This window comes from Leucopleurus acutus, assembly GCF_964270905.1.
Source record: "Leucopleurus acutus genome assembly, chromosome: 17".
Lineage (NCBI taxonomy): Eukaryota > Metazoa > Chordata > Mammalia > Artiodactyla > Delphinidae > Leucopleurus > Leucopleurus acutus.
The window spans coordinates 42,425,888-42,450,640 of NC_139159.1; the positions used below are offsets into that span (position 1 = coordinate 42,425,888).

Sequence of the window (24,753 nt, forward strand, 5' to 3'; positions counted from 1 at the left end):
TAATTATTGTTGGGAAGGGAGTCCATTGTGGTGTGAGGATATGCATGGGAGACAACAGGCTCTCAATGAAAACTGATAGAGGAGAAACTTAGGAGGAGCCTGCAAAGACATTGTGTTTGATTCTGGAGATTTTCAAAGCTCTCTGGATCTGTCACATAAAGGACTACTGTAATGTTAATTCTGGGTAACCTGCTGATTGAAAAAAGTATTAAACTAGATATCAGAAGATATGCATTGTAATCCTAGTTGTGTCACCTACTAGCTATATGACTTCATTACATCATCACCTCCCTGAACTTCATATTCCTTTTATATAAGGATTAGTATAAGAACTGTGGATCTGCCAGGCCTGCTAGTTATGTAGTGCACATTGTGCTCTAGAGAGGGATAGCCATCTTGTTAAGGGAAGGGAGGGTGGGGGGCTGAACTCCAGTGTACTCTGCAGCAAGCTGTGTGTTGTAGCATGAGGCTGTATCTGCCCAGAGCGGGGATGCCTTTTTCAACTTCTCACAGAGGCCCATCTATTCATCAAGCAGACACAGCAGCACTAAGTCTTCCTGGGTGGGAGGTAAGGTAAGGGTGAAACACTATTAATTTGTTCAAAGATGCTGTATAGGTAATGGTGGCTTTGTCCATACCTACCTCACAGGATATGGAGAACAACAGTGTGTGAAAGTGCCTTGAAAAGTATAGTGTTACACAAATATAATGTCTTGCTATTTTGCTGTTCATCTGTGGTTTATTTTAGGGTAGATACGACAAGAATTGAATACTCCATTCCTTTAAGAGAAAACTGGGCACTACCATATTTTGCATGCCAAGTCGCTGCACTTACAGGCTATTTAAAAAGCAACTTAAATTCTTATGGAGAGGTAAGATACAAATTTATTTGTCACAATTCTGATGTATTGCAAATGTGGTACATTATTTTAAAGCTATTCATATTAAGAGTTAAATTATACTCAGTGAAACCTGAACTACACCGTAAAGGATATAGTTAGGTAGTCTTGTTATAACTGTTATTCTGTAATCTGATTGACACTAAATTATATTTATGAGAAAGGAGATGTTATATTGTTTTAGTGCAGTTACTTGACAAATATATGAAGAATATCTTATTTTGAAAATTAATCTGTCTCGTTATTTTACCATTTCTCTCACTTCTGGAACATTGATGGCCTTTAATCATCACAAGTTGAAGAATATTAATGAAGATATAAAGAGTGACTACAAGGGACAACAATGTAGCACTGCATATTTTGTTTGCCCGTATGTTTTCTGTGACTGAGGTGTAGGTAAGCTAGTGAGCTTCAGGAGACTATCCTGGATAGTTTAGATTCTTAGTGTTGTGCTCTTGTTGTTGTTGCCATAAGCCCTTTCAGCAGTCAAGTGAAGCTTAGAGACTCTGTATCAGAATAATGATTTTAAATGCATAAAATAAAATAAATGTGATTATAAAAGGCAACCAATTACACTGAAATTGACTTAAATGTAGCAATCCTTTGACAGTCTGTCTGCCTGTCTTAGGTTAAGAATTCCTGGCTAGAAAAAGGGACTGTAGGGACCTGGTTGGCCAGGAAATTGTATTTACTTATGGTTCCTTTTTGAAATCTCTGAAAAATGTTCTTTCCTCCTTTCAGTGATGTCAGATGTCCTGAGCATAGCAAACTTTATTTCATTTTTTATAACACTAGTATTTCCTTTCTTATCTAAAATAATAAGAACACATTTCAGATTTGTAATTTTCCTTTTGTTGGTTTTGTATAAACAGCTTTCTGAGAAAGAATATTTTCTATAATAGGGAGTATTTGAGTGTTTTCCTGTTAGATTGTGTAGCTGTCTCTTAGGAAAGAATAGTTCTTCAAGTTTTTTGTTTTGTTTTGTTTTTTTGTGGTTCGCGGACCTCACTGTTGTGGCCTCTCCCGTAGCAGCCTCTCCCGTTGCGGAGCACAGGCTCTTTTATTTTATTTTACTTTTGGCCATACCGCCCAGCACGTGGGATCTCAGTTCCCCGACCAGGGATTGAACCCGTTCCCCCTGCAGTGGAAGCATGGAGTTCTAACCACTGGACCGTCAGGGAATTCCCTTTCAAATATCTTTTTTTTCTTTTTTTTAAATATCTTTTTAATAAAACTATTATTCTTATTTATTTTAAAAGAAGGAGTTTGGAAAAGGTAGAATGAAATGTAAACTTATTTTTTCCCTTCTATACTATATTTTATATTTTTCTGAATAACTTATTTTTATTGCCATGTTATGTATTCTTTCTAGTATTTTTTTAAATTCTAACTTTTTTAAATTAAAAAAGTAATACAGGGGATTCCCTGGTGGTGCAGTGGTTAAGGATCCGCCTGCCAATGCAGGAGACACGGGTTTGATCCCTGGTCTGGGAAGATCCCACATGCTGTGGAGCAACTAAGCCCATGCACCACAACTACTGAGCCCACACACCGCAACTACTGGAGCCTGCACACCTAGAGCCCGTGCTCCGCAACAAGAGAAGCATCCACAATGAGAAGCCTGTGCAACACAACAAAGAGTAGCCCCCACTCGCTGCAACTAGAGAAAAAGCCTGTGTGCAACAACGAAGACCCAATGTAGCCAAAAAATATATATATAAATAAATAAATTTTTTTTAAAGTAATACATCTACATTGTACAGATGGTAAAAAAAAAAATTCAGTCATTGCAAATGGATAGATATACAGTGAAAAGTATATTTCCATTCAGTTTACTGTTGTTTACCAAGGACTTGGTGCTTTTTGAAGGGATCCAAGAATAGCTTATACTCCTATTTTAGTTTACATTTTGTTTCTCCTTTTTTATTTAACCACAATTATTTTTCTCTGTTTTGAAAGTATTCCATAATATTCTCCCTTCTTCCCTCCCCTTCCTCTTTCTCTTTTTTCCTCTCTTCATATTAAGGTAAAGGAGGAAAATTGTCCTTAACAGTTATTTGATTATTTATAACTAACCACTCATCTGGTATTCAAGAGTACACAGCAAGAGCAAAATATCTATGAAAATATTAAAGGAGTAACAATATTAAGGATTCTATAAAAACATGGTAGTAAAAAAAAGCAAGTTTACTGTATTCTTAACCCTTCAGCTTAAAACTCAATTTTTTAAAAAGCAAAACTGCTCTTTCTGCCTATGATGGTGCCCGTTAGAAATCTCATGGCACAGCGTGGGCAAAGAAAAGAAGTAGGTCCTAAAGTTTACTCTTGACTATACCCATTCTGTAGAAGATGAAGTCACGGATGCTGCCAACTTTGAGCAGTTTCTTCAGGGGAGAAAGTGAATGGAAAAGCTAGGAATCTTGGTGGAGGTGTTGTAACAATTGAAAGAAGCAAAAGCAAGATTACTGTAGCTTCTGAGGTGCCTTTTTCCAAAAGGTATTCGAAATATCTCACCAAAAAATATTTGAAGAAGAATAATCTGTGACTGGTTATGCGTAGTTGCTAACAACAAAGAAAGTTATGAATTGCGTTACTTCCAGATTAATCAAGATGAAGAAGAGGAGGAAGACGAGGAATAAAACTCAATTATCTGGTATATTTTGTATGAGTTCTTGAATAAAACTTAGGAACCAAAAAATATATCTATATAAAAAGCAAAACTGTCCAATCCTTCAATTATGTTTGCTTCCCCTTGAACTTACCCTATACACACATGCCTTTGTGTGTGTGTGTGTTGAAATCTAAAGAAGGTTTGTACCTGAATTAATAGTATTGTATCAGTGACAATTTACTGTTTTTTTTTTTTTTTTTTTTTTTTGCGGTACTCGGGCCTCTCACTGTTGTGACCTCTCCTGTTGCGGAGCACAGGCTCCGGACACGCAGGCTTAGCGGCCATGGCTCACGGGCCCAGCCGCTCCGCGGCATATGGGATCTTCCCAGACCAGGGCCGAACCCGTGTCCCCTGCATCGGCAGGCGGACTCTCAACCACTGTGCCACCAGGGAAGCCCAATTTCCTGGTTTTGACAGTGTATAATGGTCGTGTAAGATATTGTCATTGAGGGAAGCTGGGTGAGGCAGTCCATGGGAATTCTTTTTCTTTTATGGCTGTGTTGGGTCTTTGTTGCTGTGCACAGGCTTTCTCTAGTTGAGGTGAGAGGGGGCTACTCTTGATTGCGGTGTGCCGGCTTCTCATTGCGGTGGCTTCTCTTGTTATGGAGCACGGGCTCAAGGCGTGCGGGCTTCAGTAGTTGTGGCACGCTGGCTCAGTAGTTGTGGCTCGCAGGCTCTAGAGCGCAGGCTCAGTAGTTGTGGCACATGGGCTTAGTTGCTCCGTGGCATGTGGGATCTTCCCAGACCAGGGATTGAATTTGTGTCTCCCACATTGGCAGGTGGATTCTTAACTACCACACCACCAGGGAAGTCCCATGGGAATTCTTTGTACTGTTTTTGTAACTTCATGTGAACTAATTAAAACTAAATATATATATGTATTTTTTATTATAACTTTTTTACATGCATTCCTTTTCTGGGGGGAAGGGTGTATAATTGTATGATTTTTATCATGTGTAGTTTCAAGTAATCATTACCATAATCAAGATGTGTATGTATATATACACACACACTATACGTCACTTATGTTACCCCTTAATAGTCATATCTTTCCCTCAGCCCTAACCTCTGGCAACCATAGATTTGTTCTCTGTCACTGTAATTTTGTCACTTTGAAGGGTTATGTAAATGGAATTCTGTAGTATGTTATCCTTCAAGATTGACTTTTTTCGTAAAGCCTAATGCCATAAACACCTATCCAAGTGATGTTGCATGTACCAGTAATTTGCTCCTTTTTGTTACTGAGTAGTAGTATAGGAACATGGATATTTTAATCATATATTTTGTACTTTGCTTTCCACTCTTCAGACTAGATCTCATGGTCCCAGTTGCATCAGGATATCCAAGCTCAGATCTTTTGTGCAGTTACCTGGAGCCATCCAGAGATATCTGTGGTTGATTACCGAAACCCATTTAATGTTACTTAAGTAATATATATAAAAAAGCTGACAATAAAGGCATAGTTGAAAATGAAGTGAGAAAGGTAAGGGGTAGACAAGAGTGTATAGAATTTTGAAAATGTCCAGAGAAAGGAGAAACTTAGGTCATTCTCCAGATTGTGTTTGACATGTGTTCTTATTACTATTATTATTTTTAATTTGGCGGCACCGCACGGCATGCGGGATCTTAGTTCCCTGACCAGGGGTCCAGCCTGGGCCCTGCCAGTGAAAGCGCCGAGTCCTAACCACTGGACCGCCAGGGAATTCCCTCTATCATATTTTCACTGCATGTTCTTAGAGTAGTTTGAGAATAAACCTTTGGAATTGGCAATTTGTTTCATTATACTGTAGCTTTTCGCTAGCATCCCCAAAGTAATCTCTAAGTGGCCAGTAGGTTACTTAAGCTGAATCTAGATCTGACCCTTCATTGATTTCTGGAGCTGGTTTTTCTGAGGATAATGGTTTTAGGCCTGGTTATTACAGTTCTGTTGTTCCACATGAGAAGATTTCCAGAACACTTTCTCTTACAGCTATGGTGATAGATAGAGCAGAAGCTTATGTTATTCTATTAGTGCTGAGCCCTTCTGGGCCTTGCCCTTGATATGTGATCAACTGGTGGAATTTTTCCATCTCTTTCATTTTGTTATCTGGTCTTAATCTTATTCAGGATGCTGAAAAATTCTTACATCTGCTGATGGTCTGAGGTATCTCTGACTCTGGAATTTATCATTGAGTATAGTCAGCTGAGTCTGAAAGATTTAGTTTTAGAGAACACAGTTCTTAGGTTTCTTGACTTGACTCTTATTGTCCTTTCATTGTTCTTATCAGAACCAATTGTTTTGACACTATGGCTGATGGAGGAATTAGGAATAAAAAGGTAGGTCCCTAGAAGAAGTTGAGACTGTTGCTAGAAATATGCTAAGACTTGGTTTCTCACTAAGGGATCACTTGGGAGATGACATTTGGAGGGACAGAATAGACTTTAGCCAGGCATATTTCAGGCAAGGGCAGTGAAATCCTTGTGTTTAGTACTTTAGCAGATGAAAACAGCTGAGAGTTTTATATGGTTGACAGTATAAACTTTGGGAAAAGGTAAGGCCACACTGTGCTGAAAGGAAATGAAAAAAGAAATGGACTTTTTTCCATGGGGTGTGGAATGGGCTGAGACATAAATAGACTAATCACATGGAAACTCTTAGGAAAATATGAAGCACCAGGGAAGTGAAAGTATTATAGAGTGAAAGGAGTTACTTCCACTGTAACTAAAGCCGAGCAGTCAAGTCTAGTAAAAGCCACCATTTAAAAATATTTATTCCTTTATCTCTTTTGGGGTGAAAGAAAATTGTACTGAATTTTCTTTTTTTCTTTGTCTTCCTGAAGTTCTCAGTATAATGTTGAACATTGAAGGGCAAGTGGTTGATTTCTCTTTAGAGTGCTTGATTTAAGATCTTATTGTTTATGTAAGGATTTAATAATCATGTGATTTAAAAACAAAATTTCAAAAATTGCATAGCCTTAAAGTGGAAGCAGTAACAGAGCTGCAATATTTGAGATAACAACCTCATAGATTTTTATAGTAATGAAGCTGTTGATATTTAGTTTCTTTCTTTGTTTTCCCTAGAGGTTTTGCTACTTGTTGATGAGTGCTTCAACTTACACATTTATGATGATGTGGGAGTACAGCCACTACCTCTTGTTTCTTCAAGCAATATCTCTCTTCTTGCTAGATAGTTTTTCACTGGAGCAAAGTGAAAAGGTATTATGGCATTTCAAAATTATGATTTTAAATCTAGAGAATAAATGTCTTTATAGGGTTGTATAAAACCACTTAGCTTTTAAGCTTAATTTGAAATGTTTTAATAGGCTCTGATTTATACTTCTACTCAAAAGGTTGCTAAACTTATTCTCCCCTAGTCCTTTTAGAAGCACTTTGAAATTCCCTTAAACATGGTCTGCTTAACCAGAGTCACCCCTGTGCTTCCTCTCTATTTCTAGCTACTTCTCCATCTTCCCTTTCTGTTTCTTTAAAAAAAGAAAAAGGTGAAATATAGGAATGTACAAAAGAGTATATGCATGCTGTATATACAATGTATAGAAAAAATATGAGTATTTGAACACCCAGGCCAAGATATGGAGCATATGAACACTAGAAGCCCCTTTTTCTCAGTCACATCCTGCTCCCTCCCCATCAGAGGCTAACTGTCCTGAATTTTGTTAATCCTTTCCTTCTTTTTCTTTGTTTTTTTACCACCTCTCTGTGTATTCCTAAAACTATGTTGTCAAATAATGTATTGTTTACTTTTGCCTGATTTGCTTCTGAGATTCATCCCTGGTGATGTACAGAGCTATATTTCATTCATTTTTATTTACTGATGTATTCTATTGCTGATGAACATTTCAGGTTTTTTCCAGTTTATTGTTCATATGACCAATGCTGCTGTAACATTTTTATACATGTCACCTGGCACAGAAGTGCAAGATTTTTCTAGAATATATAGTGGAATTACAAGTCAAATTCATAGTGGAATTACAAGTCAAAGGATGTGTACATATTCAATCTAACTAAAGATACCAAGCCTTTCCCCAGAATGGTTATATCAATTTATACTTGTCAGCAGTAAAGGTTCCCATAAACATTTTGTTCCTTTGTTTCTTTATCTTTTTCTCTTTTGCCCTCTCATCTTTTTTTCTTTATTTATAAACATGTATTAAGTATTTAATATGTTGTCTAAGCCAGAAATTTGGGAATCTTCTCGCTCTTCTCTTCCTTTTCTTCAGATGGTCCAGAATTCTGATGAGTACCAACATTTAGGTTATTTCAATAGAGAGAATTTAATATAAACAATCATTAACCAAGTATAAAGTTGTTAACTTGTTAAATGAAAAGGTAATAAGTACCTGAAAGTATTATAGAGGTAGCAACTTCAGGAAGCAGCTACCACCCCTAGAGCTGAGGGCTGAAAGGAAGAATTTGGAATTATTAAAACGTAGAAGCTTAGAGGAGGGAACCCCGTGGAGCTGAAACAGACTTCTGAGGAAGGGCCACTGCTCAGCTTTGCTGGTATCTCTGAACTGGGGAGAAGGGCTCTGTGGAAATGGGACCCAGACTTCTGAGAATGGTACTCTGGCCAGCTGATTCTGCCATCTCTGGGGTAAGAAGATGTGATACAGCTCGTTCTTCAAGTGTTAGGGAAACTGCAGCTGCATCCAGCTGCCTTAACAGGAAGGAATTAACTCTGTTGGAGTGAAGAAGCATTGCTGAGGTGATCCTCCCAGGAACTGCAGGCTGCAGTAAGCAACACGCCCCTGCTCTCTCCTCCAACTCTTATTATCTCTCGCTAGCATGGATTGGCAGAGATTAATAGGGAGCCAAATGAAAAAGCAGAAATGTAGACTGGAGAAGCCGGCCCCAGCATTACGAGGCCGGCATAGAGGGATAGGTTTGGAGCTAAGAGAACCAGCAGCCAAAATGAAAAAATAGAACATTACCAGCACCCAGAAGATCCCATAATGCCCTCTCTTGTCATTGCTTCAGCCTCCCGACAGTGAGGTATCTTTTTAAAAAATGGCTCTGGCCTTTTCGGGATTTTTTTTCTTTTGGTGTTTTTTTTTTTTTTTTAACTTTTAACACTCTGCCTTTTGATTCCTCCCCCTCCCCCCAACTAGTGTCTATATTTTGTCTTAGTTCTCCCATTTCTGAAAGGAATTTATTTTATGGTAGATTAAATTATTATACTATTGAATTTTAGAAAAGAAATATAGTAAGACATAACTTTCCTGGGAGATCTTCTATTAGGAAATTGAATTTAACTTTCTTATTGTCACTGTTAAATGGACCAAGTGCGAAATCCTTTTCTCTGGTGCTACATTTCATGGGAGTATATTTTCACCGGATAGGTTTTGGGAACTGCTGCTAATGGTTATGATTTTTGATTTATGCAGCTTGATGTTGCATAGATGGACAAGACAAACCAAGTGAAATTAAGTCAGAGCCTGGAATTAAAGAAGGTTCTTCCAGTCTGATTTAGACATCCATGGTTTCAAAGCTTTTTACTGTGCGGAGAGTTCTTTCTAAAAAGGAAGTGATAAATTAGTTACATCCCATGGCATTAAAACTACGAATTGAATGGTTGTAAATATAATACTGTCCAAAATTATAGTAAAGCATTTGCTTTATAATTGTAGTCAACTCTTACGTAATGAAAAGATGTACAATAAAATTCATTTAATTCTCATTCACTTTATTTTTGTCCCAACAGGTTCATGAAGTTTATAAAATCTATATATTTTCTCTCTTTCTGGGATATTTACTGCAGTTTGAGAATTCGGCTTTATTGGTATCTCCTTTATTAAGTTTTGTAATAGCCTTAATGCTTGCTAAGTGCCTTCAGGTAATTAGAATTGCCTTTTTATCATTCTTGGGGGGAATTTTTAAACTGTTAATTTTTTTAAACCTCACTTCTTTGTTCATATAATTTTCCTCCCTGCATAGCTGAATGTGAAGAAAGGAACTTTCATGGCTAAAATAATGAAAGTGATTAATTTTTACTTGGTGTGTACTCTGACAGTGACATTGAATATTATAATGAAAGTAAGTAACTCTGTGTTTGAGATTCATGTGGTAGAGCAAATTGAATAATGAAATATACTGGGCTAAATTTTAACAAGAATAATGGGATAGCAAAGTAAGAGTTTGTACAGTAACATGTTTAGTTGAACAATAATCATACCTAGTATATTAGGTGAGAAAATAGGATTCTGAGTCTTTCCTATAGAAATACTTTTTAAAAATTACACTTTATTTTTCATTTAATTTAAAATGTCATCATTACCCAATTAACACTAAGTAATATATGGAATAAATTCAGATGAGTCAAAGACATTCAAAAGAGTGGGTAAGTTATTTAAGCCAGGTGGGATAAGGTTAAAATCTTCTTACTACCCCATTATAGTTTTATGCTTAACTATAAGGTAATGTGATTGACTATGCCAGTAAATCTCCTTGCTTCATAGTTACATCATGTATTTTTAATTCATATTTTTTGTTTTGTGGTCTTGCTGTATTTTCTAGTTCTAGTATTGGACTAAAGCATATTGCTATAAACTTAGCTAATAGTTCTTTGTTGTAACTAGTGTTTTTCTCCTTCAGATGTTTGTCCCACACAAAGAAAATGGACATATGCTGAAATTCCTTGAAGTAAAATTTGGACTAAATATGACTAAGTAAGTTTTAGATTATGTAAGTTTACTTAACTCTATACCACTTAGAAGATAAAGAGCAAAAATAATCAAAGGACGGAGTACACACCTAATTACATACCACTTAGAAAATAATTTGGGATATTACAATATCTAGAAGAAATAAGACATTAATACTTTTCTCATTTAAAAAAAAATCTCATTTAGGTCTTTTAAAATTAGATATACTTAAACCTCAATAGCATCACAGTATGTTGAGGCTACTTTCCTTGATGAGGAGTGATGATACAATCTAAGGTCAGAATAAATTAAAGATTTAAAATGAATAAAGAACCAAGGAAATTTTAACCACTAACTGCAAAATGTTATATCACAAAGAGTATGGGTGTAAATCAACTATAGTTCAATTAAAAAAAAACAAGTTCATGATATACTCCAAATCTATACTTTAAAAAAAAAAAGGGCATAGGCATTAAAAATGGGGTGGTCAGTAAGATATTTATTTCATAGCAAAGAATCTTATCTTTGATCATAATAGTGGATTGGACCAGAAGCTGACTTTTTAAATTCAAAAATAGTGTTGTACCTTTTGTTGTTTAAATGCATTTTTTAAATCTAAAATGAAATAAATGATTTTATGTACTGATAGAGTCCATTTGCATAACAGAAAATATATATTTACCTATACATATCTCAAGTTCATATAGTAGACCGTAGAATCTTATAATCGTTTGCTGGGATTACATGGGATTTTAGATACTGTGAATGAAATTTTATGTTGTGATATATCAGTTAACCAAGTGTTTGACATTGCTTAAACACTGGAGAAGTCTTCTGAAGTGTAAATCATATATGGCTATCTAGTAAGATAAAAGGATCCTTTAAGAGGCCATCTGCTTCATAAAGGTAGGGACCATGTCTTTTTCAGGTGTATTTGTAGGCCTGACACTCAGCAGGCAACTAGTAAAAGTTGGTTGCAGGCCTCCATAATTGACTGGCCTTTTCACTGACTTTCTCTTTAACCTTGGAAGACTCTAGAATGAGCCTAGCATTAAGCTGTGCTTTTGTCCAGTGTTTCTTAGTTGATGTTCTATAGTGCGCCTTTGTTCCTCATGTCAGGTACTAGGCTTCACAAGGTAATATACTGGGTATTTTAAGATTAAGACTTATTAATCTTGTCCTTAAGAATATTGCTGGCTCATTAGATAGTTTTTATACAATTAATGGCATGGGTGGTGTAAGTAATAAGTGCCTTGTGTGCAAATGTGTCAATTGGATATCAGGATTTGTAATTCACCAGAATTTCAGGAGACATTTCTGTTGAGACGGAATTTTAAGAATCAGTAAAGAAGGCTTCCCTGGTGGCGCAGTGGTTGAGAGTCCGCCTGCCGATGCAGGGGACACGGGTTCGTGCCCCGGTCCGGGAAGATCCCACATGCCGCGGAGCGGCTAGGCCCGTGAGCCATGGTTGCTGAGCCTGCGCGTCCGCAGCCTGTGCTCCGCAACGGGAGAGCCCACAACAGTGAGAGGCCCGCGTACCCCCCCCACACACAAAAAAATAAATAAAGTAAAAAGATGTTAAAAAAGGGGCTTCCCTGGTGGCGCAGTGGTTAAGAATCCGCCTGCCAATGCAGGAGACACTGGTTCGAGCCCTGGCCCGGGAAGACCCCACATGCCGCAGAGCAACTAAGCCCGTGCACCACAACTACTGAGCCTGTGCCCTAGAGCCTGCGAGCCGCAGCCACTGAAGCCCGTGCGCCTAGAGCCCGTGCTCCGCAACAACAGAAGCCACCGCAATGAGAACCCGCGCACAGCAACGAAGACCCAACGCAGCCATAAATAAATAAAGAAAAGAAAAGAAAAGAATCAGTAAAGAAGTGTTAATAAATATTTATTTAATGTGCAAGATACTGGGCCAGGTACTCTGGGGGATACAAAAATGACTACAATCTAACGCATAGCAGATTGCATTAAGCACTATAATAAAGGGATAATTAAAGTGCCATGGGAATATGGGGAAGGAAGGATTGAGACTGGGGTTATGGAAAGAATATCATTAAATTGGAATTTGAATTAGACCTTATAGAATTAGTTACTTTAGTAGGCAGATTTTTAAAAAGTGCTTTCGTCCTAGGTACAAAATATTTTGATGGCAGCCTCTTTGATACAGTTGTATAGCTGTTTGGCACATTGTGAAACTTTAACCTTTTAGTTTAAACCCAGTGATTTGTGAAGCATTCTCAATCCATCCGTGAGCACTCCTGAACATCATTCCATCGCTTACCTCCTCCCCCAGGGCTAGGAATTTGAGGATTAAATGGAGGTTGAAGATGGATTGGGAGTGAGAATGCAGATAAATCTACGTATAACTAGGAGGCTTGTTGATTATATTTAGTGTGGGTTAAAAAAAAAAGTTTATCCTGACTGTTATAGCTCAAAAAACTTACATTTCAAATTTTATGATTTCTGTCTTAATAATTAGATACCTCTTTTTAAAATGGGTCTAGTCAAGTTACATTTATCAATATAAAACAGGGCTGTCCAATAACAATATGACATTAGTTGCATACATAATTTTCTAGTAGTTGCATTAAAAAAAAGTAAAAAGAAACAAGTGAATTTAATTTCAATAACGTACTTTATTTAATCCAATATATTAAAAATGTTATTTTAATGGGTAAACAATATAAAATTATTGAGATATATTTTGTATTTTTTAAATTCCTTTTTTCTTGATTTTTTTATCTTTGAAGTCCAGGGTGTATTTTGTGCTTAAAGACTATCTCCATTTACACTGGCCACATTTCATGTGCTATTAGCTACATGTAGCTAGTGGCTATCATACGGGACAGTGCTGTTAGAGGTTAGACAGTTGAATTTTTTTGTTATCTTCCAGGTAAAAATAGAAAGTAAAACTCCCCTAAAACTGTATTGGGTTCTAGAGATGATCACATTGCTGGATCATAAAAATGTAGTAGTTTTAAATTTATTAGGGCAGTTTGTTGAGGAGGGTTACTAATGCTATTATTTTCATTTATAAAGGGTATGACCTTTCTGTTGTAAGTTAACGGATTTAGGAAGTGCGTTTAGTTTTGTCTTAGTTTTTACTGAGATGGAAAAAATAATTTTAAGTTCAGTACTTTAAAACATCTGTGATTTTAATATCATGCTTTTGTTTTCTGTAGGAATTTTACAATGAATTGGCTCCTATGTCAAGAATCCCTTCAGGCACCATCTCAAGAATTTTTTTTGCGATTGACACAGTCTTCTTTATTACCTTTCTATATTTTAGTGTTAATTACTTGTTTTCTTTCTATGATTCAAGTTATTTTTAGGAGAATTAAGTAAGTACCTAGGAGAACCAATCATATTACTAACTAATAAATTATGGAAATATATAAAACTTATTTTTAATATCCTTCCAATATTTGTGTGTTTTAGAGTTTCTAACTGAATTCTCTCTTTATCAGTGTATAAAATATCATTATAAGTTAAGTAGATGAAATTCAAATTTAAGCTTATACATCTAAATATGTAATATTCATATTTATTTATTTAGGCAGTGCCGGGTTTTAGTTGCGGCACATGGAATCTTTAGTTGTGGCATGCATGCGGGATCTAGTTCCCCGAGCAGGGATCGAACCCAGCCCTCCAGCATTGGGAGTGTGGAGTCTTACCCGCTGGACCACCAGGGAAGTCCCTGTAATGTCCATTTTTAATGCAGGAATAATATTTAAATAATCAGTTAAACTTTTACAGACTAATTTACTCAGGTTTTTTATTTACTGTAAGCATAATTTTTTCTAATTACTTGAAACTAGTAGTATAAGTGATTTTAAATTATAAAGTTTGACTATTTAAAAATATTTTTATCAAACTTGAAAGGAGGCTGTGTGTAGTAACTTAATTTTGAGAACTTAGTAATTCAAATTATTATTTAACTATATTGATTTAACAATCATTAGTTTAGTGATAATTCATCTTGGAAAAGGAACCTATTTATCTTTTTTATTATATTTCCTGAACTTTCATGTTTAGTCTTTATTGAGGCAGTTGTCTTCAAGCTTCAATAGCCATTTTCAAAGACTTGGAGATACCTAAGTTAGGTATTTGACCAGCAGAATATACTTTCAAATTTTAAGAACTACCTATATTTTTTTAATGAAGATATTAAAGATCTTTGATTTTTCAAATAAATATTTTCAAAGTAGTAAAAAAACACATTTCTTTCAGTAGTGGTAAGTCCCTGAAAGAAACTATTACGCTTGAAGATGGACAAATTGGAGAAAGGCCAGAAATAATTTATCACGTGATTCACACTATTTTATTGGGCTCTCTTGCAATGATTATAGAAGGGTAAGTGTATATTTGAGCCATTTATTTTTACAAAGAATTGTTCTTTCTAATGGGAGTTAATGGATACTTTCAAGAACACATTTATAAAAACACTATAAAAACTCAAAAAAACCTTAATCTAACTGGAGTTTAGAGAGGTGTTTATAGTACAGTGAACCGATATTTACTTAGTAATTTATTTGTTCAAAAACTATTGAATGTTTTCCAAGGGCCAGGCATTGTGCTAGGTGCTGGGGGTACAGTGGTGGACAAGATTCTCTAACCTTATGTGACTCATGGTCTATTGAAGGTGACAGATGCTAACCACACAAAAATAAAATTATAACTTTGATAAGCGAAGGAGAGGTAAATGATGTTATGAGGCTGAGGGTGAGGGTTCAATATACCCTTTTCTTTGAAGTTTGACTCAGATGAGAAATAAGACGACGACATAGGAGTATGAAATGGTTCTGAGCACCCAATTTCAAAGTGGGGAGGAGGTTTCTTCATACCAACAAACAATTCTCTGGCCACCAGCTGGGTATCCTACAATTCAACTCAATTTTGACTGTCTGCCAGAAGTACCATCAGAATCTACAGGCTTGGGTTCAGTCCAACAAGACTCCCCTGCTACCTCTTCAGACACCAGTTACAAGTCCAGGTTGTCACCTGTGTTTCTGGTGAACTGGCTATAGATCAGATGTTCCCAAGACCCCCTCCTCAGGTTTGATTAATTTGGTAGAGCAGCTCACAGAACTCAGAGAAACATTTTACTTACTGGTTTATTATCAAAGGATATAAATCAGGAACAGCCACATGGAAGAGGTTCATAGGGCAAGGTATGGGGAAAGGGCTGGAGCTCCCATGCTCTCTCCAGGAGAGAGAAATCCCTACATGTTCACCAACCGGGAAGCTCCTGAACCCTGTACTTTTGGGTTTTTATGGCGGCTTTATTACATAGGCACGATTGATTCAATCATTGGCCATTGGTGATTGAACTCAGCCTCCAGCCTCTCCCCTCCCCAGAGGTCTGGGGGGTAGGACTGAAACTTCCAACCCTCTCATCACCTGGTTGGCTCCAGTGGCAACCAGTCCCCATCCTTAGCTGCTTTCCAAAAGTCGCCTCATTAACATAATAAAAGATACATTTAAGCTCTCAGCGCTTAGGAAATTCCAAGGGTTTGGGGAGTTGTGAGCCAGAAACCCGTGGTCAAAAACCAAATATATATGAGGAATATATTTTGGTCATCTGAATGATTCTGATTCTGATAAAAGTTGCATTGGAGAACTCTTTTTCATGTGTGACCAAAAGGCCTTTGAATATCTTCCACCCCAAACTGAGTTTAGTCCTTAAATTTCAGGCCTTCCCTCTTGAATGGCCAGAGCCTTGGTAAGCCTGCTGCACCTATATACACCCATGCTGCAAAAGGAAGATCCAAAATGTAAAAGCCTATAAGTGTTTGTTGAGTATTGTCACCTCACACTCACAAATCAGATAAATTGCTGCCACAAGGAGGAGCAGTTAGGGTTCTGAAGTATAGGGAGGGGAATAAAAGCAGGGAGAGGTGAAGAATATTGATACAGTATAAGATTTAAGTTTCCTTTAATTATGAATACAGATACAGAATCACAGTCATTTTAGCAGTACCCATGGTGCTTTCACCAACAGAAAGCATAGTTATTTTCTCATTGTACTGGTTTTTTACAGGTATCTTGAATATTGTTTATATACATCACTACTTCAAAATTATAGTAATTATTAGACCTGCATTTAATGTATTAATAAACAAGTACAAATATTGCTGTATTACAAATACAAATTTTATTATTTAATATCAGTATTTCAGTATAATTGGTTTCCTTTGTAAGCCTATGTATTTTATGCATTTAGAAATGTTTTCTTATAAGGGGTCCACAGACTTTATCAGACTGCCAAACCCATGACAAGGGGGTATCTCTATGGAAACTTGAAGTGAGAATAAGGTTCACTCTAATAGTTAGCAATCCATAGTACCTAAACAGGATGAAGAAGTGTATTAATCCATGAATATTTTAAGTGATTCAGGGTTTGATTCTCATCTTGTTGCCTAGGAGTACTAGAATTTGGAGCATGGTTTACCTTTTTCCCCTCCTTCCCCTCCTTCCTCAGTTTTATTTCTCTCTGAAAAAGAACTTTTTGTTATTCCCACCATTCTTCATTGTTGGATCTGTCATTTTAAGTTCAAGATCCCTTTTTTGAACATGTAATCTGCATTATTCTATCATTGGTCCTTGATTCTCTAATTTACTCACTAGACCTCTAAGACACGATCATCTATTCATGCAGATAACTTGCATGGTCCCCTAGGAGGCGCCAGGCACTCTACCAGGTAGGCAGTAGGGATTAGAGAGAGATGAAATCTAGTCTTTTTGAATCTTTTCAGAGTTCCTATTCTAGATAAGTAAACCAAGAGCTAGAACAAAGTAAAATACTATGAGAAAGGTATACAGAGGGTGCTCTGGGCATCCAGAGGAGAGGTACTAACTCACTTGTGGAAGGTAGGTAGGGGAAATCAGCTTAAGGGAGATTTTCTAAACAGGGCCACAGTCTTGAGAGATAGAGATTGGCCAGGCTCTCAGTTTTCTCGTGTGTGTGTGTGTGTGTGTGTGTGTGTGTGTGTGTGTGTGTGTGTGTGTGTGTGTATAATAATCTGGGAAAAAGAAGTATTCTTTGGGAACCAATACTATGGGACGAATGTGAGGGAAATAGCGAGATATGTCCGGAAAAATAAGCAGGGAACAGATCAAATGTTTTAAGCAGAAGTTTGATATGATCAACTTTACTCTTTTATGGAAAATTTCTTGGGCAGCAATGATTGAGAAAGATTTGAGGAAAACAAGATTAGAGGAAGATAAACCAGTTAAGAAGGTATCATAGTAGAATCTAGAAGTGAGTAGCAATGGAGATGGAGTAAAGGGGCCAAAAGTAAGATATTTGGGAATTGGAAACTAAATAAGGAGTTGCAGGGACTGTGGTGGAGGGATCCTAGGAAGAGTTGCAATTCAGAAGCCAAAGGAAGCGTTTTTAAAGGATATGATCAGAGAGAAAAGAAGGTGAGGAAAGAGAGATGAGTGTAGACTTCAAGAAGTCTGGCTATAAAGGGAATCAGAGGCTAAGGCAGCAACTAGAGAGGGGTGCAGTTTTACCAGGAGGGAGAAACTTGTGTGCATTATGGGATGGAAACACTGAGATTGTTCTGCAGACTCTGGCTGGAACTCTAATCATTTAGGGAAGTAGTAGAAAAAACTGAAAAGGTATGTCGGGACCATATTTTAGAGGGCTCTGAAAACCATTTGGGTGAGTTTTCATTTATTTCTGTAGGTATTGGGAAACTAAAGATTTTTGAACAGAACATGTCTTCTCATAGTTATGTTTGAAAAGGATTCATCTGGCATTTGGTTGAATTGGAAGAGAATTTAAAAGTTGAGATGTTAATTAGCTGGCTATTGACATAAAATGGTAAGGAGAGGTTGTATACGAAGAAATCAGTGGATTGGCACAATGGTCCAATGTCTAGAGCAGAGAGTTTGTGTTCCAAGGAATGTCATATACATGTAATTCAATGTGAGTAGTCTCTCCTGGAGTTATAAACCAGACTCTAGTATTGATTCTGGCTGACTGGAAAAATAGGTTTGGTATTTTCTGAAATGGGGAAGTTATTGGTTGGAGGAGTTACTGGTTAACCAGAGGAAACGAATGCAATTCCTCTGTCTTAGCAACATGTATTCTATATACATCCAGCTACTTCTCTCAAAGCCTGATTCGGTATTCATTGTTTTAAACCTTAAGTACATTCTCAAATTGGTCCTTTTGCTTTCATATCACCCTAGACCTTATATAAATTTTTTATACTTATTTTCTAATTGTTTCCCATGTGTTCAGTTTTATTCCATCTTAATAAAGCCCTCCTTGAGGGCTGTAGCCATGTCTTGTTTTTCTTTTTTTCTCTCTAGTACTTTGGTCACCCTGAAGTGTATGATCAATAAATTTTTATTAGATGAATGTTACTTTGTTTTCCCCATTTCATAGCTTTGCTGTTTTATAAAACCAAAATAGTTCACATTTATACTCTGGCCTCATATTCTTCTAGTCTCTTTTGAGTTTGTCATCAAAGAATATATCTTAGAAGGATCTTATTGTTTCCTTATTCTTAACTACAAAAGTTATCTTCTGAGATGTTATTTTTCCTTGATAATCTGTGTGAAGCAATGACATCCACAAAGTTTTCTAAACTCTTCCTCTTCTGTCTTCAGCTTTTACCATCACCTAGGGTGATGGGTTTCTCTTGTTTCCTGTACAAGTTACAACTTAAAGTAAGGTACTGCCTTTTATTTGCACAAGTTCATTTTTCTGTACACCTGGATTTTTAATCTTTTTAAGTTAAGGGCCCTAATTTTTCAATCCTGTTTTTAAAGAATTAATCTCAAAAGTAATAATGCAGATTGTTTAACAAACCCAAATAATATAGATATGTATGAAGTAAAAAATGAAAATCCTTCCGTCCCAGTCCTCAGAGGTCACAACTGTCAGCAATATCTTTTCAGATGTTTTTTTTTTGGCTATACTGCATATATGTACATTAGAAAAAAAATCACCAAAAAACTAGGGTAACAGTATACATAAAATTTTGCAGTTTGCTTTTTTGTTTTTCGTAAGGATTTATTATTTAATCAGTACCTGTTGAAGGATAGTTAGGTTTCTTTTTTTTTTGCAATTAAAACAAAATACTGCAGTTAAAACCCCACATGTATATCTTTATACATTTATGCTAATATATCTGTAGGCTAGTTTACTAGAAATGGGATTGTCTTGTATTTAGAATTTTTATAGGTTCTGCCAAATTGCCTTCTGAAAAAGTATAACAGTTTATGTTCTCTCCAAGAGTACAATTTTACTATACCTCATCTATATTAATGTCTTATTTCATCCTCATTTCAGTAACCCACATGTCTCTTGATTATTTAAGAAGTGAGTAACAATATGTTGCTGAAAATTAGAGGCTAAGCTTTTTCATTGTCCTTCAACATTGTGGTATTTTCATGAGTATTAGGAAAGAACTCAGAAAAGAGAAATCACATAATAATGATGTTTATAGGATAGCTCATGTATGACTCTCTTTGTCTTTTCCAGTGTGAAATACCTCTGGACTCCTTATGTGTGCATGTTAGCAGCATTTGGTGTATGTTCTCCTGAACTTTGGATGACACTTTTCAAGTGGCTTCGATTACGAACTGTACACCCAGTATTGTTGGTGAGTCATTGTTATTTTGTGTTAAATTCTTGTTTCTCTTTCAGTTATATAAATGGGAACCACATGAATACAATTAAAATAGCATGAGTATGGCTTCCCTGGTGGTGCAGTGGTTAAGAATTCTCCTGCCAATGCAGGGGACATGGGTTCGAGCCCTGGTCCAAGAAGATCCCACGTGCTGTGGAGCAACTAAGCCCGTGCACCACAACTGTTGAGCCTGTACTCTAGAGCCCATGAGCCACAACTACTGAGCCCGCATGCCACAACTACTGACACAAGCCACAACTACTGAGCCTGCCTGCTGCAACTACTGAAGCCTGCACGCCTAGAGCCCATGCTCCGCAACTGGAGAAGCCACTGCAATGAGAAGCTCGCACACCGCAACGAAGAGTAGCCCCCACTCGCCCGCATGAGAGAAAGAGAAAGCCCGCGTGCACCAGTGAAGACCCAACACAGCCAAAAATAAATAAATAAAATAAATAAATTTATAAAAAATAATAGCATGAGTAAATCGCATTATGATTTATAGGTAGAAAAAAAGAAAAAGATTCTATGGCAAACATTTTTTAATAATTTCTGATTATAAAAGTAGGGTGTTTTCAATGCAGACTACTTAAAAAATAGAAGGTAAAAATATAAGTGAATCAATGTGAGAGGCCTTCAAAAATTAATTTTGATAATATTTTTCTCAGTTTGATTTAGAACTATGGAATGTTTTCAGTGAGAATGCAACATTTACACTGTTCCTGCTATGTGTAATGTGCTTGCAGTAAAAAGATAAATAAAACATAATTAGGGGAATTCCTTGGCAGTCCAGTGGTTGGGACTCCACACTTCCACTGCAGGGGGCACAGGTTCGATCCCTGGTTGGGGAACTAAGATCCTGCATGCCCTTCGGTGAGGCCAAAAAAAAAAAAAAAAAGAGATTAATTTCATCAAGTGGATTATAGTCTCCCAGTCATAAAAACAGATAAGAAGTGTTGATAGGGTGCTGTTGGAACAGAGAAGGGCTAAGTAATTCAGTTTTTTTAGGGATTCCCTTTGATGTATTCAAAGGGAATAAAAACAGAGGTAAAGAAAAAGCACGATATATTTAGTTTTGTTGGCACATAAAATGTGAGGTAATAGTGGTCAAGAAATGAGACTGGAGAAGTCTAGGAGGGTAAGGTCATCGAGGTCTTTGAGTGTCCTGTCATGCTTGGTGCTATCCCACAGGCAGTAGGAAGACAGTGACATGTTTATGCAAGGGCAGGAGAGAGTCAGCCTTACATTTTCTCTCAGCTCACCCTTATAGTTCTGTGAAGGATGGGCTTAAGGGTGAGAGACTGGAATCAGGAAGGAGGCTGTCACCCAGGTACAGGCCATGGAGAATGGAAACGATAAAAACTTCAATTGTTTTGAGAGCTCACTATGTGTCAGGTACTGTTTGAAGAATTTCACATGCTATTCAAAGCTTACAAAGATCCTGTTAGTTAAGTTTTATTATCTGTATTTTATAGACAAACTAAGGCATAAAGTGGTTAAATAACTCACCCAAGATCACATAACTTGTAAGTGTAAGAACCGTGATTCACTCCCGGGTTCTTCTAGCTCCAAAGCCCATTTAATTAATACTGTACTACGCTGAAGTGGAAAAAATAGTTAGAAGAGTAATAAGATTTGGTGCCTCGGTAAGTATGGGAGAAGGAAGGATAGGGAGAAATCATAGACGTTTCTTAGGTTTTGGGTTTGTGTGACTGGATTGTGGGGTCACCAACAGACATGGGACAATAGGAAGAGAACAGGTTTTGGTAGGAAGATGATAAATTATCTCTAATAATAGTCATGTTGTATTTTGCCAGTCTTTTTCCAGAGGAATTTATGCATTCTTATCTTAGCATAGTAGTATATTGATGTATATTGGCTATTTTTCCTGTGTTAATTCATTGTCTTTTTGTTGTTGTTAGCTGTTTTCATAGCAGTTCAATGTTTTTTGTAAGCTCTTCATAAGTTAAATTCCTGGAAAAATTGTCAAATATTGACTTACTATTTGAAATATTGCGATGTGCATTACCCTTTTTATGTTCTGCCTTAAATTTATATTGCAAATATGTATTTCTCACTTTGTCTCCAGCTTGATATAAAATTTATTATTCTTCACCCATCTCACTCTGTGAACTAGGTTCCATGCTGACTCCAATTTCTCGGACTGAAATTGTTATAACTGTAAGAATATTTGATTGGTCATAGAGTCAGTGTCTAGTACCTCTATAGTACATTCTGAAATATATTTATCCATAACCCTTTTTGCTTTAACATTTTAGGCTCTCATTCTGAGCATGGCTGTCCCTACCATAATAGGTCTCAGCTTATGGAAAGAGGTAAGAAAATTAGATTTTTCATAAGATGAAAATATATGTTATCTATAAGGTAGTGATAAATTTATATGTGTGTGTAGGATACTTATATTGGAACAGTATTCTAACAAAATAAAGCATGATATACTTAATAATACATAATTTTCTACCAATAGGAGCATGATAGAAGAGGTAAGACAGTTTTACTCTGATGCAATTTTCTGTAGTCTAATACTGGTATTAATTCAGTTTATAATTGACAAAGGAAATGGCTGAATAAATGGTATTTATTAGTAAATAGTAAAAAGTATTTTGGCAATCCCCAAATTTAAATATTTATAAAATAATGTAAACTCTTTGGGTTATCATAATGTAACATGAAATTAATTGCCAGTAAACCTGTGAATTATTTGACTTGATCTGAAATTTATTTGTTTGCTTACTTATTTATTCAGTGTGCATGTGCATGAAAGATACAACTGATGATTAATTGTTTGGTTGATAAAATTATGTATTGAGCGTAGGCAGTGAATTAACCATACAGTAGATTATTTGGGCTGAGAAGAACTAGCAAGAAACTGAAGGAGAGTAAAGCAATTCATGCCATTTTTTCTGTGAGAACAGTGTTGTAATATTGTTTGTCATAAGTTGGCCTCTTAGTCTTTGGAAGTACTCTGAAACAGTTTTAAACTTTCTAATTACTTACACACAGGTTTTGGGGATTTTGTTTTGTATTTTAGTTTTTTCCAAGATTAATGACAGAATTAATGGAACTACAAGAATTTTATGACCCAGATACGGTGGAACTTATGACCTGGATAAAGTAAGAACTGAACTGCCCAAGACTGTTGTTAAGCTATTAATTAATCATTGAATGCTATTTAATGGATTCAGGGGAAATAATAAATTAATCCTTTTCCTAGTTCTTCTCATAAATCTCAGGGATTTTACCCTGTATTTTTAGGGATATTTAGTTTTCATTTAGACATATAATTCTAATTTTCTAATTGAACTCATTTCCAACAAAATATAGTATTGATAAGTTTTAGATATGAAACTCTAGCTGTTAAACATCTAGAAATGTGGAATAAAAAGGAACCAATGTTCTTTTACTTAGATAGTCAAGAGATGCTTCTTTTAACCGGAGTTGGAGGTGAATGAGCGGTGGATTTCTAGTCTTGATCACCAAGGTTAACAAGATTTTAAATTTTAACACTCATGCAGATTTTAATACGACAGGAGATGTGCTCTTGGGCCTATAGAAGCTGGGAATTTTAATTGAAACACCTCGTTCCCTCCCCTAACATACATATATAACTAAGGGACCCTCAAAGGGCTACACCATCAGTGAAAGGATGGACTATCACAAAATAGCCATCAAGTGGTAGAGAAAGATAAGAAAGCACATCTTCCTCGGTTTCAGCTCTTGGTCAGAAATAAAGTGTCTCCTCTGAATTTGTAGCAATGCATCTGAATTCACATGTTTGTAGTTTGAAATTATACTTGTCTAATCCAGGAAACCCTATATCAAGAGATTAGCATAAAAAGTGGTTCTGGGATGGTCTGGAGTGCCTGATATAATCCTCAACCCAGGCTACCCAGGATTTCACAAATAAAGCTTCATGAAGATAAGCTCTAAAGTTACAAAACACATGAAGAAACAGTTCAACACAGCAACAATCAGTTGTTGGTTGTGATAAGCAATAGAAGTAGACTTCTAGCAATTTCTGGTAATAAAATTTGCTTGTGTCAGTTTTTGCTGCACAGTGGACTACCACAAAACTTAGTGGCATACAAACAATAAACATTTGTTATTTTGCACCATTTCAGTGGTCAGCTGAGTAGAAGCAATTGGTAGGATTCTTCCGGTCTGGGCCAGCTCATCTGGGACTGGATAGTCTGGCATGGCCTTTCTCACATGTCTAGACTGGGTAGGTGTCACTGAGGTCATGGAGTTGACTTAGCCACATGCTTCTCATTATCCAGCCCAGGTGAGACTGGGCGCATTCATAAGGTGGTGGTTGTAGAGTTCCCAAGAGCAGCAAGAGAGGACAAGTCGCAAGGTCAAGCGTGTTTTAAGTGTCTGCTCAAATTATGTTTGCTGTTGTCCTGTTGGCCAAAACAAGTCACATGACGAAGACCAGCATTTCCTCCAAGAGCATACCTATAGAAAAGAATCATTGTAACCGTTTTTCCAACCAGTCTACCCTATGGATAGAGACTATGAAATAGTATGAAAATTTTTAAACACATAGGAGAAGAAACTAAAACTTGAAAAAGGAATGAAACACTCTCAGAAAAGGCCAGGATAATAGGGGAAAAAAGGCAAAAAATGTTTCTAGAAATGAGGAATAGGTTTATAGAACAGGTATATAGAAATGAGAATAATAGGTCTTATTATAACGTCTCGTTATTATAATGACACCTCTTGTATGTATAAAAATTATTATTCTTTTAGATCATCCTTAACTACTGCCTATTAATACTTTTTTGTGAATTGTATTTACCTTTGTGGAACACTGACTATATAGCCTTGTGTTGTCATTAACAAAAGAGAAAGTCACATCTATGTGTGTGATTTAC

At 36.4% G+C, this 24,753-nt stretch overlaps 1 protein-coding gene across 1 annotated transcript in view; it reads left to right on the forward strand.

Moving 5' to 3' along the window:
* Positions 1-24,753, forward strand: part of DPY19L4 (dpy-19 like 4) — a 62,342-nt gene that overhangs the window by 27,228 nt on the left and 10,361 nt on the right. The window contains exons 7-16 of the mRNA XM_082858958.1: positions 749-872; positions 6,631-6,765; positions 9,269-9,400; positions 9,502-9,600; positions 10,159-10,232; positions 13,394-13,552; positions 14,442-14,564; positions 19,714-19,834; positions 22,138-22,194; positions 22,911-22,993. Coding sequence (XP_082715084.1) covers positions 749-872; positions 6,631-6,765; positions 9,269-9,400; positions 9,502-9,600; positions 10,159-10,232; positions 13,394-13,552; positions 14,442-14,564; positions 19,714-19,834; positions 22,138-22,194; positions 22,911-22,993 — 1,107 coding nt within the window. The remainder of the gene's footprint in view (positions 1-748; positions 873-6,630; positions 6,766-9,268; positions 9,401-9,501; positions 9,601-10,158; positions 10,233-13,393; positions 13,553-14,441; positions 14,565-19,713; positions 19,835-22,137; positions 22,195-22,910; positions 22,994-24,753) is intronic.